This window comes from Porites lutea, chromosome 2 (assembly GCF_958299795.1).
Source record: "Porites lutea chromosome 2, jaPorLute2.1, whole genome shotgun sequence".
Classification (NCBI taxonomy): Eukaryota; Metazoa; Cnidaria; class Anthozoa; order Scleractinia; family Poritidae; genus Porites; species Porites lutea.
The window spans coordinates 4,590,074-4,607,710 of NC_133202.1; the positions used below are offsets into that span (position 1 = coordinate 4,590,074).

Here is a 17,637-nt window from a genome sequence, read left to right on the forward strand (position 1 = left end):
CTTATTCCTTATATAAAATCTGCATACCATTACATTGCGGTTGGAGTTATAAGAAACCTATGTCTCCAAAGAGGATTCTGAATGTTGACTTATCTTATTAGCCCGAGTGTACAAAATTATTTTTCATAGATTTTAGAAAGAGAGGACTTGCTCAAATTTTAGGCGTAACAGGTTCTTGTATAAAGGGGGCTTTAAGATCCAATATCCACATACAAATTCTCCAAACTGACCTCCATACATTCCTTGAAAAACTAATCGAGAGAATTTGTTAAAAGACAAAAGTTTCAACCTTGGTGCTCATTTTATTAATTCTTGTAACCTTTCAACTTGATTATGGATGAATATTGTAAAGAGAAAACTGATGCTGGTCACTTTTGGGTTTAAAATGAGAGACAAACCTGGCTTAGGATCAGTAACAATATCCCCACATCTTGCTCCAGTCCAACCAGGGGGGCAAATACAGTAAGGAACCGGAGCACTGACGCATGTACCACTGTGTAAGCAGAAGCCTGAATCCGCGCATGGACAAGGGAACTCAACGTTCTGACGGCGCGCTTCAATATTAGGGTCGTTGTCCAAATCCACTCCGTTGTAGTTGTTTGATGCGGTGCAACCTGAAAAAAATGAACCAGGATGTTCAAGTAATGTTTAATACACGAGCTAAGGTATTGTATTTCCTCGAATAAGCCTCCGGGATCTTATTTCAAATTTTAGCTAACTCAATCGAGGGAGTGGCTTATAACGTCTTCCTTCAAAAGAACTATTATACCGTGGGCGCTTGTTTGAAGAAATACCGTATTCTTTTAAGTTATAATGAAAAATAGACAAGGTCAATTGTTTAGTTTCTCTCAATTAACTTCAAAAATTGGCCTGCGAATTCACGCCCTGGTAATTCCAGTCGCACAAGTCAAAGTAAACAAGATTTCAATTTCCATTTTCATAGCAAAGTTTTCCCTCGGCGTTGCCTTGTCAGTTTCTCGCGTTTCTTTGCAGACTACGAAAGACAGCCCGGAAAAACTAGCGACATGCACGAGCGCGCTAGGCACACGCGGTCGCATATTTCTTGTTTAACTTCCCCTATGGAAAATGAAAGACTGCTCATAGCCAAATGCCCTTAAAGCAGCCTTATTTCGCGCTCGTCCGTATGAGAGCCAGATGTACCCTCCCTGTTAATGAGTTATTCGTGGTTTTAATTAGATAACACCAATGCTTACCTCCGAAATCTTTTATCACTTGAATTTCTTGTACGTCAGCGTCATTTGCAGTTGCTCCGTGAAGAGTCCATGCACCCAAACCGGTACCATACGCACTAAGTGTTCCATATGCACTCAGAGAAGCAGCACCTCCCAATACAGTAGCACCAGTTACGATGCCTCCTTGAGCGGACGCTCCACTTCCAATGACAGTACCACCTATAGAAGCGGTACCACCCAAAGAAGCATTTCCACCACCGGAGACGCCACCGGTACCGGAAGTCCCACCAGAACCGGAAGCGCCAGCACCAGCGCCCCCACTACCGCCACTACCACCGCTAACAAGAACGCCGCCAGAACTGCTACTAGAATAACCACGTCTGTGGATTACCACCTTACCAGAAGAATATCTCGTACTTACAATCTTGCTGTATTTCGCACCACCACCAATGGGAGTAAAATAGCGCATGCTAACGCCTCCTATAAACACGTTTGATGAGCTTGCGACGGCTCGCATTCCGCTAAGGGTCTTCACAGTAACCTTAGAGGACGATACTACAACCCCTCCTTGGCTAGTGACAGTGATCGTGTTGCCCATGAAAGCTGCACCGGACGAACCATAAGAGCTGTATCCACCGAATGAGCTTCCCACACCGCTTGAGATTACGTTACCGTCAGCTGTACGCAAGATTGCGTTACCTCCGCTGTTAACAAAGGCTTCAACCACTCTCACCTAAAAACGGAAACGAAACTAGTGTTAGAGGTCGCGACACTAGAATAATTACCAGAATAGGCTGATTAAGCAACAGAACGGGAACATCAGTTGACGACGGTGCGCGCGAATCAAACAACTGGCTTGACCAATGGCAGAGCGGCAAATTGAGCACCGGAAGTCGAGTTTAGTCTTTACCGCGCACTTCCCCGTCGTCAAATGACGTTCCCGTTCTGTTGCTAAATCAGCCTAATATACATACGCCAATCGGGAGCAAATCATGTTATGGATGAGGATCAGTTATTATTCTTGTTGGAAGGTGGAAGTGCTTGAAACTACAACCAGTTGCAAAGATACTTGAGACACTGTACCTTACTTTGGCCTAACTGACCTGCTTATGATTTTATGCTTGTAATCCCCTCTCCTCCCCTTATCAAAGTTGCTAAAATACAAGACCATGCTCAAACCTTGAAGGAACAACTTTGAATGGAGGGAAGGACGGAGGTGATTATTATATTTCACAGACGTGTGACTAGCAGCGATTTGCAGTAAGAAAAATCGGTTTTTCGTCGGCGGAGTGTCTCTGTCCACATTTTTGCAACTGGTTGTAGCTTATATCAGTATAACCTTACGAACCCTACTAGCAGAACCTACTTCTGTCCTCTTGAGTGAGGCGGAGAAAAGGATGCTCTGCCTGAATTCTGCGTCAAACCTTTGAGGAGGCCGCAGCCTGAACTTCTGGACTAGTCAATCTTGTTTTCTCTCGCCAAACTGGTTTTTTCGAGTGCGAGCATCCGTTGTTGATAAACCGATGGCCATTACCGAGCCTGCTGTAACAAGCGCACGGCTATTTGGCCTGGGTTCGAAACTATATCCTAGCAACATTCGATTCATGCAGAGTATTTTTCGCGTACGCCAAAATCGAGCAAGCGAAAGAAAGGCTCAGTTGGCAGGATGATATACGTTATATGAGTACTTATAACGTACCTCGGTGATATTGGGTAAACCACCAGTAAAGAAACTTCCTCCGCCCATATTCAGCAGTTTGTGTAAGCCACCAGTGGTTCCCTCCACTTTGCCGTTGTAATCGATTTGAAGGCTCGCATAGTTGCCTTCTCTTTTCACTACCACTGTATGGTATTTATCATCCGTCACGTTCAGTTGCGGGATCTTGAGAATCTTCATGCGGTCACCCAGTCGGAACACGTAACGCAGCACATGATTATGTACCTGCATGTTAATTGATAACACAGAGGACGACAATGTTAACCCTTTAAACCCTAATATCAAAATTGAGATTCTCATTTACTGTCCTTATACTTTTTCAATACAAGTAGAGGGGGGAATTTGTTGAAATATCAATTACACTCATCTTCCCTGATCACGTACTCAATTCCATGACCACTCTGTTTTCTAAAGCATTGATATTAAAAGGAGAAATTTCATGCTGATCTCTCTTAGGGCTTAAAGGGTGAATGTAACTTTACGCCATTGAAATAATTATTGGAGGGCAGGTGCCATAAAGGTAGCTGTAGACGAAGGTAGCAAAGGCATCTTCACGGTATTCTGGCTAGCGCACAGCTCAAGGTACGCTTCTACACATCACAAGCTTCCCCACAAAATAATACGGAGGGGGGAGGGAAGGAAAACGGAAAGAGCATTGTGCCGCGCCGAGTGAAGATGCAGACGCAAAAGCTGCAATGCTAGCGCCACTGGAGCGTGCTACGAGGCAGTTTCTTCTGTTGGAGACTTCCAAAGGCGTTATCACAGGGAGCTTAACAGCGACGACGGCGACTACAGCGAAAAAGTCACTCACGTAAAATCTCAAATACAGGGGAATTTCCCAGGGATTGAATTAATGGGAGCCGCACCCAAGTTTAGAGGGAGAAAGAACTGGCTACAATACATAATTCCCAAGGTTCGAATTATTTCTGGACATGAGTGGAAACCCAAGGAAGAGGCCCACCCAGTCAGTAAAGAGTCAGTGTTACAAGTAGTTAGTAATCAGTTTGACTCACATCAATTCTGTTGAACTCTGTTCCTAAGCTGTTGGAGGCCAAGAAAATGACCACATCGGACGAGTTAGGCGACACCCTGACTTGCAACGCAATATTAGTGTAGAACTCGTTAGCCATTGATACCGGAGGGGGAACAAGCTCACGACGTTTTCTTCTGGTTTGCTTCACTCTGTACTGAGTGAAGCTGTTGGGTCTGTACCAATTAGCATTTGTTCCTAGTAACAAGAGAATGTCCTAAGTAAGAAACTCACAAAGGAAGACTATTTACAACGTTAGTACTTCAACACACTAAAGCTACCGTAGAATTCCGAAAATAAGCCCCGGGGCATATATTTTTCAAAGGCCATTTTTGAGGGGCTTATTTTTGGAGGGTCTTATCTACGGAGGGAAATTTGCGTTTCAAAATCGATTGGGCTAGCCTTATAGTTGAAAGTAAATTTATCGTTTTTGCTTTGTTTTACTTTGTATTTTAGGGCAATTTTTCAAGCCAAGCCCCCGGGGGGGTTATATTTGGAGAGGCGATTTAACGGAGAGTTTTTTGTGTTACCTTTTTGGGGGGCTTATATTTGGAGGGGCTTATACATGGAGGGGCTTATTTTCGGAATTTTACGGTACCTCATTTACTTACTTTGGTTGCAATTAGGTCCAGTGTATCCAAGGTCGCAGACGCAAATGCTGTTTGTCCACAACGGTTCGCAGTAACCGTGGCCACTGCAGTCTGGACACGCATTGTTATCAAGTTTACATCCCAACTCTGTGTTCACTTGAAGTAACGGATTTAGCAAATCGTACGTAAGGCCGTTGTCGGTTATGTCTCGGATGCAGCCCCTAAAACCGCCGAAGCTTATCTTTGGGAATAAGCTGCTGAGAGCGTTCTGTACACCACCAATTTGAAGAGGTCCAAAACCATTCAAATAACTACAAAAAAAACACGAATGTGTGAAAAATGACGTTCTCAAACTCGCTAATAATTCGACAGGAAAAGACAAGAGAAATCGTGCATCGTCAAGAGGAGTTTTTTGGTATTTGATGAAAAATAGACACGCAAACACAGTGTATACCACCATAATATATTATCAAAGTACATCACAAACATCTTAAAATCCTTCTAACATACTCCACGCGGAATCACTCTCGTTCCCTCTGCCTTCGTTACCCTCAGACACGTGAACGCTGACCAAAAGGATCGCAGCCTCAGGAATCGTCTAGCCGTCATGAATAAACTACTCAGGGCAGAAAATTTCTCGTTGCACAAGACATTGAGAGTGACTAAAATTACTTTTCTCCTAACAAAATCAACATATCATCAAGGGAGAAGGTTATGACAATAACCAAAATATTAATAATCACCACAGGGTAAATACTTTGATCTTTTATCAAATTCTCCCAACTAATTCTCTTTAAAAATGTATGAAGACCAGCCTAGAGAATTTGTATGTGGATTTTGGGGGTTAAACGGTTAACCTGAGTTTGTGAAAGAAAGAGACACTCAAGTTTAACCATTCCAATGCACCTGAACAGTATTTTCCCGATGTAATGTTTGTTTATCGGTACTTTACCAAACTGAAATTGGACTTTTGTGATAAATTATTAAGAGATAAAAATAATTACATTGAAGCGCCCCAAACTTCGCCAACGATCTCGCAGGTTTCTCTGTTTTCGACGATTCGTCCATTATCTTCCACGAAAGCAGATTGCGAACATTTATCAATCCTCAGAGTAACTTTCTGCGATATAAACCAAAATATGAATTTAAAGTGAGAATAGACTCGCTTGCATTGTCTAGTTTCAAACCCAGAGGGAGCGGGTTTGAGTCGGTTTATTATGGGATAAAGACGCTCATACGGTCAGACAGAGCACATTGAGGTTACGAAATCGGAATCTTGGTGTCGATCGGCCCGATGTTGAACAGGATACAGCTATTTAGAAACTTGAAAATTTATAAAAGATGTATGGATTGCAGGACAAACCGTCCAGACGTCATTATTTCTTAGTAAATTTTGGAGTTTTTGAATGGCTGTATCGCATTCACCACACTTGAGAATGTTGCTAATTTCAATTTGCTCTTTCTGACTATACGGGTGTCGTGTTGTTTATCCCATAATAAAAGGACTCCTACCCACCCCCCCTCGGTTTGAAACTAGCAATTAAGGGAGACGCTGAAGGTCTACAGACAAGGTTTCTTTCACGGATTAGTTACCATAAAAAAGTGTCGAGTGTTGTGAGTCGAAAGCTCAGTTTCTTTCCATACATTAGTGTGGAGTTATTAAGATTCTAATCTAAGTGTTGTTTGGAGGTTTATGTTGCTTGATCTAAAGCTCAAGCCTCGGTTGTTCAAAAGGTGGATAACGCACTGCTATCCACTCGGCAGCCTGCAGAACAGACGATATTTTTTGGCGCTTTCAAGCGGGCGAAAGCAAGCGGGAAGCTGGCGTGGAGCGCGCGCGAGGCACGCGCAATGGAGGAAGGCACGAAAAAAATAAACAGACAGGCTTATAAATGGGCCATTTGCCCAATGACGTCATTTTACCACTACGACCAGAATCCTTCAGGGTTTTGCTTTCCTGTGCAAATTGCGGCTTTTGTTATTTATACTTCAATGGGATTACCAAATTTAAATATGAAAGGAAAAACAAAAAGGATTCTGGTCGTACTAGTAAAATGACGCCATCGTGCAAGTGGTCTGTTGTTCAGAAGGCCAACGCAAAGCTTATCTCACCCGCACGCCTTCTCCTCTTCTCTCTCGCGTTAAATCAAGATGTCTTTCAGATCCCTTGCTACGTTATAGGAATAAAAGCTTCAGGTTTGCTAACCTTTAATTCCCGAATGACTTGAACTGTATGCCACTTTCTGTCATCCAAGCGATCACCTTTGTTCAAGTACAGCTCCAATGGAGCATTAGGGTGTGGTCCCAAGGTAAGTACAAGCTTCATGAACCCGTCTACCAACATTAAAGCCATCACATCCGGCAGACCATTGTTGGCACCTAACATGGACATGAAAAGAAGAGACGAACGTTCTGAGGAATTCCTTAAGAAAATGTATGGAGCTCGGATAAAAGGGATAAAATACACTCGAACCTTTCTCCAACGGCCATCTCTCTAAGGCAGTGAGCATTTACCTCCGTTCAAAAGATAGCTAGCTAGTTTCCCCGCCAAATGACGCCTGAGAGACGAGCGCAGAAATTCCATACTGATGACGCGTCACTACCCAATTCTGGGTAGTGCTTCTGATTGGTTGAAATAAATTTCCCACGCGGCACGACCAATCAGAAGTACTTCGCAGATCTGGGTTGTGACGCGTCATCAGTATGAAATTTCTGCGGTCGTTTCTCAGACGTCATTTGGCGGGGAAACCAGTGAGAGCGTCGCCAACTGTCGGCTGTTTTCTCGGGCTAAAAGATAGCTCTTTTAAGGGAGGTTTGAATGTAAGCAAAAAACATAATTGGGTATCTTATGCCTTCCATGCGGCTTAAGTCAAGTCTTCGATACTCAAGGGTCGTTTTGTTGGAGGCCTTTGTCTAAGGAGGTTTTCGTTCGCAGGTCATTATAAAGAAAAAGGATGCAATACACACGAGAGTGTTATTACCGTCAAACAGTGGCCCTTGGTAAAGTAACAGTCCATTCGCCGTTCCTGTGATAAACTGAAGGGAAACAAAGCTTCGTTCATAAGCCACCAGCTTCTCCAAGTGGATATACGAATTGCCTTTGAAGGTTCTAGTGGTACTTTGGCACTCGGGTCCGCGGTAATCCCGACCGCACTCACAAATGATTCCCTTGGGAACAGCATTGTGGCACGTGCCCCCGTGCAAACATCCCGAGCCAGTGGTACAGTTGGTGTCCGGCGGTATGATTGACACGTGTTCAGCTTTCAGGATGATGTTAATGGACACTATTGTCAACGATGAAGTTGGCGCTTCGTTGCCTTTTAGCTGACCATAGTTACCGCTTACAACGGTGAACTGGGAGGATGCTTCGACCTTGTTGATACACTTTCCGACATCCTCTAGTTCGAAGGCACAGACATCAATGCCGATTTTCCCAATTGTCAGACCTGTCAAGTTGAAAGAACACGCTTATTCACAGCTGAGCACTGTTAAACACAGCAGCGTCATAAACTGCAAAACAGTCGGTTTTTTCCTCAAAATCGATTTAGCGTAGCGTAAAAATAGCGTAAGAGCCTCACGCGAGCCTCACAAGCCCCAGCTTCGTTCCAGACCTTTTGTTTGACTGTTCGCGCGTACTTGAAGCAGCGTCAGGACAATAAAATGCACCTAAATGTACGGAATACATGCAGCAGTCAAAGGATTGATTTAAAAAACCTCTCCTTACCAGTGAGGTTGTTTTATCAATCAAATATATAAGAATTATCAAGTTCTGAAACAATGACAATAAGAACTCGGCGCCTGTCTGTGCCAATGGAAAAGCTTATACAGTACTAAAAGTCACTGAACAGAGACGAAACGCCATGTTGATGGAACGAGTCTGTTTGGCGAGCTCTGAAATTTTTTTATACATGCGGCACAAATTTTTGGGAGCAAATATCTTCTGACATGTCACACAAACATGACACGTAGGAATGTTGCGTGGACACAATGTTACACAGGCGCCAGCCGGAGAGAGGGACCTTCACGTGAATGTTTGCGCAACAACCCTGTTGTTTTCACTCTGTTCGTGCAACAATAAACAACAAACTAAAGTCCCCGCGACATTTTCTACTCTGGGCGAACAATCGAGTTTGGCCCTTCAATCGCAGAACTTAGCTCCACTTCACAGTGTGTGACAGTATACTGCTTCTGACGGAATTTCATAATCATCACCATCGAATTTCATCATTTTTTTGATAAAGTTGGTTATATACTATTTAAGGCAGCTTTAAAATTGAAGTGGACCTGTTACACCGATGACCTTTTACACAACACACACGCACACACACACACACACACACACACACACACACACACATAGCTACTGGTCACCCAGTTGTTCTTGAAATGTCCCTGGATCATGACTAATCGTGTTCCCCATTAGAGCGATTTTCTTATGACCTTGAAAAATGGTTTCGGCAAGTGTTCGTTATTTGTTTTATCAGCCAGTGGATGAAAAGATCAAAACATGGCCTCTTCGTTTTCCCGCCAAAGAAAACCCTAATATGGAGAAGGCCAATCCATGTTCGATTGGCCAATCGTGTTGCAGTATGACGTCAAAGCGAAGTATCGGTTGATTTCTAGAAAGTTCTTTGGGCATGAAGTTTTGTCAGCCGAGCGTTCGATTAACCAACCAAAGCCACGCGCGTTTGTATCCGTTCGATAAACCAATCAAATCGCTATATTTCCGTTCGTTTGTTGTTTCTGTTTTGCTCGCACGTTGTCATTTCAAGATCATATGAAAATCGCTCTATAAACTCTTAGAACCCGCATCTAACTTTCTCATATAAAACAACTGCTTGATGACATATAGGGACACGGAAATGATGAACCAATGATCAACTTACCTAAGTCGATGAGGTCTTGCTTCTTTGACACTAACCGCTGCACTACATCTGTCCGAGACATAAATGACCCAGATGCGATCTCAACAGCAAGTTGAATCTCCAGTCCAAACTGAGCGACTGCAATGGGAACACGGCCATCTGGGGACTTCTGGACGCTGAAAATCAAAATCGCGTTCTCATTGCCTGAAGACAGGATACTAGCCAACACCCTCCTCATTTCGTAATAATAATCACCTACAAAGCGGCTTGGTAACCGCATGGCCAGGATTTGAACTGCAATACTTTGAAGGATCGCTGCATTGGTGACGCTTTGTACAATGACGGTTATGTCCGATTTCACGGTCTTGGGGAAGTTTCCAGAACGCTGATTTTGTTCTTCGATGTCGACGCTAAAACTGTACCGGCCAATGGGAATGTTTGCTTCGGCGGTGATTTCACCACTGTTTTCATTGAGGGTGAAGTACTGCTGAGAACCCATGGAGTATTTATTTCTGTCGCCACCGAAGTCCTTATCCCGATAGTAGGCCGTGCCGATGGCACCACCAGCAAACCTGCCGTTGTAAGCATTTAGGATTATTGTCAATTGTCCATTAAATGGTTCGTGCGTGTTCTGACTATCAAGCACTTGAACATAGACTACTGTCGTGTTAGTTTGACGGGGACTTCCGCTATCTTCAGCCTTGATTTCTACTTCCCAAATCTGCTTGACCTGCCGATTAAAGGTTCCTTTGGAGAAGAGTAACTCGGTGGTAGCTGTGTCTTGGGAATTTTCCCTGAGGTCGAAACGGTCTTTGTGAGTCTCTACTGTGAACGTAAACGGAGCACCATTGCTTGCTTCATCTGGATCGTAAGCTCGCAATTCGGTGACGCGTTGTTGTTGGCTGATGCCTGCTTTGACAGTACCTTCGAAATACCGCGGTACAAACCAGGGACCATTATCATTATAATCTGTCAAGACAATACGCACTAACGCCACGCCCTGTAGTCCTCCAGTGTCCGTGGCCGTAATAGTTAAATTATATTGAGGAACAGTTTCGCGATCAAGCTGCAAAATGGTGTAAATTTCTCCAATGCTAGCATTGTTCGAACTCGGCTTGATTGCAAACATGTCGGCATCATCGCCCCCGGTAATGGCGAACGTAAACTGCGCGTTTGTCCCCGCGTCGTTGTCAACAGCCGTCACCGTTAATATTGTATCTCCTGGTTTCAAGTTTTCTGTCACTCTCACGTTATACTCAGCGGGGACAAAGACTGGTGCATGGTCATTGGCGTCTGTGACAGTGATGTAAACAAACGCTGGTTTGTCCGCCGTTTTGGGTGGAACGCCGCGATCGCTGACCATCACCGTCAAGTTGTAATTCCTTTTTCCATGATCAAAATCCAGCAGACCTGACACAAGTATAGCGCCACTTTTCGGGTCGATGTAGAACTGGTAAGGGTCGTTGCCAGCTGTAATGGTAAACTCTAACTCGGCATTTGGTCCTAAGTCATTATCCGTGGCGGTCACAAGTGTAACGGAATACCCGGGTAAGGCGTCCTCTGAAACTTTGGCGTTGTAAACCGTGGGATTGAACACTGGGAATTGGTCGTTTCCATCGGAAACTTTCACGGTAGCTGTAACAACTCCACTCAGCGACGGGTTTCCTTTATCTGTGGCCTTTACCTGGATGGTGAACTCGTTAATGGCTGCTTCCCTTTCGAGGGTTTCGCGAGTGGTCACCAGTCCAGTGTCCCGGTCGATACCAAACTTATTATTTGCACTGTTCAGCAGCTCGTACACTATCTCTGCATTGATGCCTGTATCCAAGTCAACAGCTTGAAGAACCATAACGCTTGCCCCAGGATTAAGATTCTCTTCTACGTATCCCACGTACGGTGCACTGGGAAAATATGGAGCGTTGTCATTAACGTCGTCGAGTTTAATTCTTACTAACGCTTGTCCTCTATGCTTCCCATCAAACGCAAACACAAAAAAGCTGACTATTTGGTCCTTTTCACGATCAAGCTTCTCATTGGCAGTGGTTATCTGACCGGTTTTGATATCGATTGCAAAGTATCTCTGGCCCGTTGCGTCAAGGGAGTACTGAATAGGGCTCTGAACGTTTTCGCTGTCCGCGTCAGTTGCACTCACTTTTATTACATCCAGACCAGGATCGCTGTTTTCGGGAAGCGACTTTTCGTAAATCAGCTCAGTGAATTCAGGCACATTGTCATTTGTGTCGATAACCTACAGACAAGAACGAAATCAGATGGGTAAAAAGAGCTAGTTGCTAAACAACTAAAACTATGCAAGAAAATTTAAAAAAGAAATAAATAATAATAATTATAATAATAATCGAATATTTATCCAGGATAACTCTTAAGTACCAAGTACTGTTAGCAAGGGGGTCCTGCTCGGGGACTAAAAAATTAAAAATCTATTAAGAATGAACAAAAATATATAAAAAGAAAACATGCACTGGGTTAAAAACCGTTAAAAACTGCAATAAAAAGTTACAAGTAATAAGAAGTACTGAAGAAAAAACAAAACATATAAAAAGCAAACAAACACTAATAAAAAGTTCACCTTCAAGAGATTTAGACTCGAGTTTACCGAAAAAGGCAAACGGCAATTTGTTCCACGGGACCAAGTTCGCTTGTTGTTTACTGGTCATTAATTACGGTGCTTAAGTAACTACGATGACGACCATAACGACGACTTCAAAAAAAAAAAACAATAGGTTTAAAGATCAAAGCAACAGCTCTGCACGTGCATCACGCTTTTTAGTGCATTTCTTTGACGTCCACTGCTAATTTGACGTTTTATGCAGGGCATGGACATACGACGACGAATTTTCCTTCCTCTCTTTGAACCTGAATAAAATCCATAAGAATTCAACTCCAGGAAAAGTCGCCCGCACCTGTATTTGGCATATTGAGCGCGTCCAAATAGACGCGATTAAGTTTGAAAGAACGCAAATTCATTTTTTTACCGACGTTTTCACTACCGTCGTCGTCGTCCTTGCTTAAGGTCCCTAATGTCTGGACAGAAATCAGTATAATCATGACAGATTTATCTATAAGAATTGTTCGGCTTTATCCTTTTGAAGCCCTATTTTTTCTCTCTTTTCTTTCGGGGTTAATTAGCACTTGCTTTACTGCGCTTTTCACAAACACGCGAACTCTAAATTTCATAAGCCGCCTTCACAATTGCGTTTTTCGCTGCCGTCAATCATAATTACGATCACAAGCAACGAACTTTGAAACACAGAAACACACAAAACGGATCGAAATCCACCAATCACAAATCACAAACCATGACATTTTGAACCCGTTAAAGTAAAGTTTTGTTTCCTAAGAGGTCCGCAAATACGATTGACGGCAGCGAAAAACGCAATCGTTAGTTGGCTTTTGAACTTCACAATTCGCGTGTTTGTGAAAAGCGCAGTAAGTGAATTTACAACCGTGATGGTCATTTCTTCGTCGCTGATTTACTACTTACTTTTATGACCACATCCACGGTGTCACTGTTCTTCCTATCAGTGGCTGTCACTTTGATGGTGTAAGACTCCTTCGTCTCATAATCCAGCTTTCCAGCCAGCTCTAAAATCCACTTGTTTGAACCTTCTTCCCCCTTTTCCATCCTGAAATTATGCGCCGTGTCGCCGCTGGAGACAAAGTAGTCGAGCCTGGCGTTGTCTCCGATGTCCCCATCAGAGGCGGAGAGATCGGTAATAGAAGTACCAATCGCGGAATCTTCAGCAACGCTTGCCGTGTAGGTTCGTTCTGCAAACACGGGTGGCTGATCATTCTGATCCACGATAGCAACTGTGATTGTAACTTTGGCGGAAAGGGATGGGTTGCCTCTGTCTGAAGCTGTCCCAGTCACACTATACCTTCCGGATCCTTGCTCTCTATCGAACTGCTGATTTGTGGTCACGACTCCGGAATTCCCATCAATGGTAAATGATTGCGTACCTTCCAGTGAGTAAACAACTTGACCTGACACACCTGTAAAACCGTAAAGAATAATAATGAATTCAACGCTACTTTTCAGGGTTCGAAAAAAAATTTGACTTCCACTTTGTCCTTTGGGCAGGCACTTGTCACAGTGTTCTTACCTGAGGCAACTTCTTGTTCACCTTAGTTAACCCTTTAAGAGTGACCAACATGAAGTTTCTCCTAACTATAACAGTACATTACCAAGAGAAAGGGTTAGGAGAATTAACAAAATGATTAACAATGGAGAAATACTTTGATCTTTTATCAAGTTCTCTCGACTAATTCTATAAGGCAATGTATGGACACTAGTGTGGAGAATTTGTATTTGGATATTGGGGCTTAAGAGGGTTAATGATTTCTTTAGAGGATGACCCGCTTGAACCCTTACTGGTAACTTACATGTACAAGTTAACTTGTCCAGAAAAATCTACTTGTCCTGCACTAACACACGGGACTTTTTTCAAGCCCAGGCTTTCGTTTTGAGTTACAATCAAATCTGTGTTAATCGCTAACCCTCGGGAAACGGCCAACTGACCGCCAGATACAAGTTGACCGTGATCCTAAACCGTCCGATGTTTAATGTATTATGTAAATGGCCATTTTAAGTTTGTTCTTGAGACTTGGGGGCCGGCGTTGTGCCCAACGGCATTATGGAGCTGTTTTGGGGGAAAATTTTGATACTGGGGCTTAAAGGTTTAAGTTCAAGGTTCAGTTTCACGAACATCCCAAGAAGAGTTTTGGACGAGACCTCGTTCAATTTAAAATCAGAATCCACAGACGACAGGTCTGTTTCGGTTCACAAACCAGCCAAATTTCTTTGCGTAACTCAGAATTTCATCATCACTTGATTTCAAAACCAACAACATTAACTTGTTAAAGTGAATACCGCATTTACTCGAATAAGCGCCGCATTTGAGACACAAAAGACAATTGACCACTCCAGAAAATACCATAACATACCATAATGCTCTTTGTTTGTCACCCCAAAATTTTGCATAAGCATTGTTTTCAGTTTCTCTTGGGGCCATTTTAACTCCCAAGAGAAACTGAAGACAATGCTTACGCAAAATTTTCGGGTGACAAACAAAGAGCATTATGGTGTGTTATGGTATTTTCTAGAGTGGTCAATACGCGCCACCCCAAATAAGGGCCGCGTCCCCGATATAATCAAAATCAAAAGGCGTTAATTCTGCTGGTTTAAAACGGAAAATAATAACACCGCAGTTAAAACAATTGTCGCGTCCAACTTTCAAATAATCATCGTCCTCAAATAAGCGCCGGAGGCGTTGAAATTAAAAAAAGGGTCGCGGCGATTATTCGAGGGAATACGGCGTTGGACAAATAAGATATCCTTCCGGGCTATCCGAACTGCGTCGAACAGAACCCTTGTTCAGGGAGCTGGGGGTTAACTCTTTAATAACAAATTTTCTTAACCGATATTCATACATTATCTTAGACAATTTGTTGAAAGATTTTGGTTGAAGATCAAGCATTGTCCTTAAAGTGATCATTTTATTAATTCTCATACTCTAATCTTTCGATTTAGTATTGTAATTTTTAGGAGATTGTATATGCATATCGGAGATTTTTGGAAATGTAATTGCTTGGTCACTCTCTACCACTACCCCTTACCTGTATCTCTATCATCAGCTTCGATGGTGATCGCATTGAAACCTGACGCAGCATTTTCCGGGACTCTAGCGTTATACTCCTCCAACTGAAAGGTCGGGGTATCATCATTAACATCAGTAACTTGAATTCTGACTTCACAAGTGGTGTCAAGGTTGTTTGCCGTCTCCGTAGCTCGGAACTGTAGACTGTATTCCTTAGTCTGTTCATAATCGAGCGTGCTCGCTGTCGTGATATTTCCAGATGTTGGGTCGATTTTAAATTTCTGAACTCCCTCTTGATTATAATTCACCAAACTGTAGGATATCTTGTGGGTTCGAACAACTTCGCTTACAGCTTGGATAGTTGCTACGTAAGAATCCAACTTCACATCCTCTGCAATATTAGCCGTGTACACGGCCTTCTTGAATTTGGGTGGTTTCAGATCCACTATTTTGATCTCGACAGTTGTTGTTGAGGATTGTGGGGCTTGAATACTCGTGGTCATGGGCTGTTTATTTGTAGCCTGAATTCTCAGTTGAAATTTGCTATTAAAACTCGTTAAGTCTGCTTCGGTAATAATCTGGCCGGAAGAAGAGTCAACGCGGAACTTGTCGTCAGGATTAACCAACTGGTAAACCACTTCTGTATTGTCCTCGTTGTTCGGTCCCCTCCCGTCCACATCTTCCGCCTTGACAGTCAAGACAACTGTCCCAATTGATGCTCCTTGCCACACGCTAGCAACATACTTGGGAGTCACGAACCTGGGGTAATTGTCATTCCTGTCGCCAACCTTTACATCAAAGATGCAGTAAGACAGAAGTCTCTCTGCCTCGTCCCTTCCGTGTCCCCCATCTTCAGCTTGCACGATCAACTTATGTTCGGCTTTTTCCTCGCGGTCTAAACTTGCCAGAGTAGTGATTACACCGGTGGTGTTGTCTATAGCAAACTTCGGGTTTCCGCCAGTGATGAGTTTGTATTCCACCTCCCTGTTTCGTCCTCGATCGTTGTTATCGACAGCAGTGATTTGAAAGACCCTTTCTCCCGCGTTCTTGTTCTCTTCAACAGAGACCTGACCTGGTGAAGGGCAGTTACTGAATATTGGCCTGTTGTCGTTACTGTCTTCGATGTTGACTACGACACGAACTTCATCGAATCTTCCATTTGACGAATCTGTTGCTCGAACCTCGAGTGTGTACTGTGTTTGGGAGCTGCCCTTTACTGTCCGCTGCAGTGAGAGTACACCGGTAGAAGAACCAATCTGAAAAATGCCACCACTATTGCCACTAGTTATTTCATACGTCAAAGAACTTCCGTCGGCGTCTCTGGCCAGAATAGCAGCCAGCGCCTTCCCAGTTACCGCATCTTCAGCGATGCCAATAGTATAATCACTCTCCCGGAACCGGGGATCTTCGTCATTCTGGTTCTGCACGGTTATCTTCACAAAGGCCCGAGATTTGAACTTCTTCTCGCCAAAGTCCTCCACAAAGACAGTGAATACGTGTTCAGGTTCCGTTTCGTAATCAAGAGGATTTGGTCCCACGGTGATATCGCCAGTGACTGGGTCAATTCTGAACAAAGAGGTGCCTTCTAGTGAAAAGGTAAGCAAACCAAGCTGGCAGTTGCAGCCTGGGCAGTCACAGTCGTTTGCCTGCACACGAAGCACCAAGAACCCCGCACCTTGGCCTTCATTGACGGACTGCTCATAGACTCGCTTCACAAAGGACGGATAGTATTCATTGGCATTCTTAACTGTGATATCTACTTCTACATCATTTGAGTAGCCCCTAGGAATAAGTTCTGTCGCTCTCACTTTCAAGTTGTACAAAGCCTTCTTTTCGCGATCCAAGAGGGAGTCTAGTTTTATTTCACCGGTTGAATCGACGCGAAACTTTTTCTCTAGATCACCCTGAACGATGGAGTAACCCACTCTTGCGCCTGAAACACTGGTAGCTTTGACCTTTCCAATTATCACTCCGGGAGGGGCTCTCTCAAAGACCTCAAACTTATACGCCGCTTCCGAAAACCGTGGCTTAAAGTTGACCGTTTTGATATCCAGATACACTGGGCTGCCAAACTGGCGAGGAATGCCAAAGTCGAAGGGGTATAATGTCACATTGTATCCTCCCCTGTCTTCAAGAATACCAGTACTTTCGACAATGTCAGTCAGTGGATTTATACCAAACGGTGTCCCCTTGGAGACCATCTGGTAGCCGACCGTCCCAGCCAATCCACCATCATCATCTTCTGCTTTGAGCTGATATGCACTGGCCCCTGGGCGCGAGTTGGTGTTAACTCGACCAAAGAAGTCCAGCATCGTCATTTTAGGCTTATTATCATTGATGTCTACCACGTTGATTTCCACATCAACGTCGTTCGTGCGGCCGCCAGGGGCCGGTTCTTGTTCTCTGACGGTCAAACTGTAGAACTGCGTTTGTTCAAAATCAAAAGGCGTCGTCATGCGAACTTTGCCAGAGTTATCAACAGTGAAGTTGGAGTTCTGGGGAAATATAATGGTGAGCGTGCCACCGGGAAAATATCTCGGGACTGTAGCTACCACACTTCCGACCTCTTTATCTTCCCTTACATAAACTCTAACAGGTTGCTGATTAGGTCTGTAAGTAACGAACAC

General features: G+C 43.7%; 1 protein-coding gene across 1 annotated transcript in view; it reads right to left on the minus strand.

The window, feature by feature from the left end:
- The window catches only part of LOC140927483 (protocadherin-like protein), a 36,357-nt gene that overhangs the window by 2,710 nt on the left and 16,010 nt on the right, over window positions 1-17,637 (minus strand). Inside the window, exons 8-18 of the mRNA XM_073377144.1 lie at window positions 15,030-17,637; window positions 12,898-13,406; window positions 9,417-11,643; window positions 7,512-7,976; window positions 6,737-6,909; window positions 5,535-5,650; window positions 4,552-4,841; window positions 3,924-4,138; window positions 2,893-3,135; window positions 1,215-1,926; window positions 399-614 (exon numbers count right to left, since the gene is read on the minus strand). The exon at window positions 15,030-17,637 is cut by the window's right edge and continues 935 nt beyond it. Of these exons, the coding sequence (XP_073233245.1) occupies window positions 399-614; window positions 1,215-1,926; window positions 2,893-3,135; window positions 3,924-4,138; window positions 4,552-4,841; window positions 5,535-5,650; window positions 6,737-6,909; window positions 7,512-7,976; window positions 9,417-11,643; window positions 12,898-13,406; window positions 15,030-17,637 (7,774 nt within the window). The remainder of the gene's footprint in view (window positions 1-398; window positions 615-1,214; window positions 1,927-2,892; window positions 3,136-3,923; window positions 4,139-4,551; window positions 4,842-5,534; window positions 5,651-6,736; window positions 6,910-7,511; window positions 7,977-9,416; window positions 11,644-12,897; window positions 13,407-15,029) is intronic.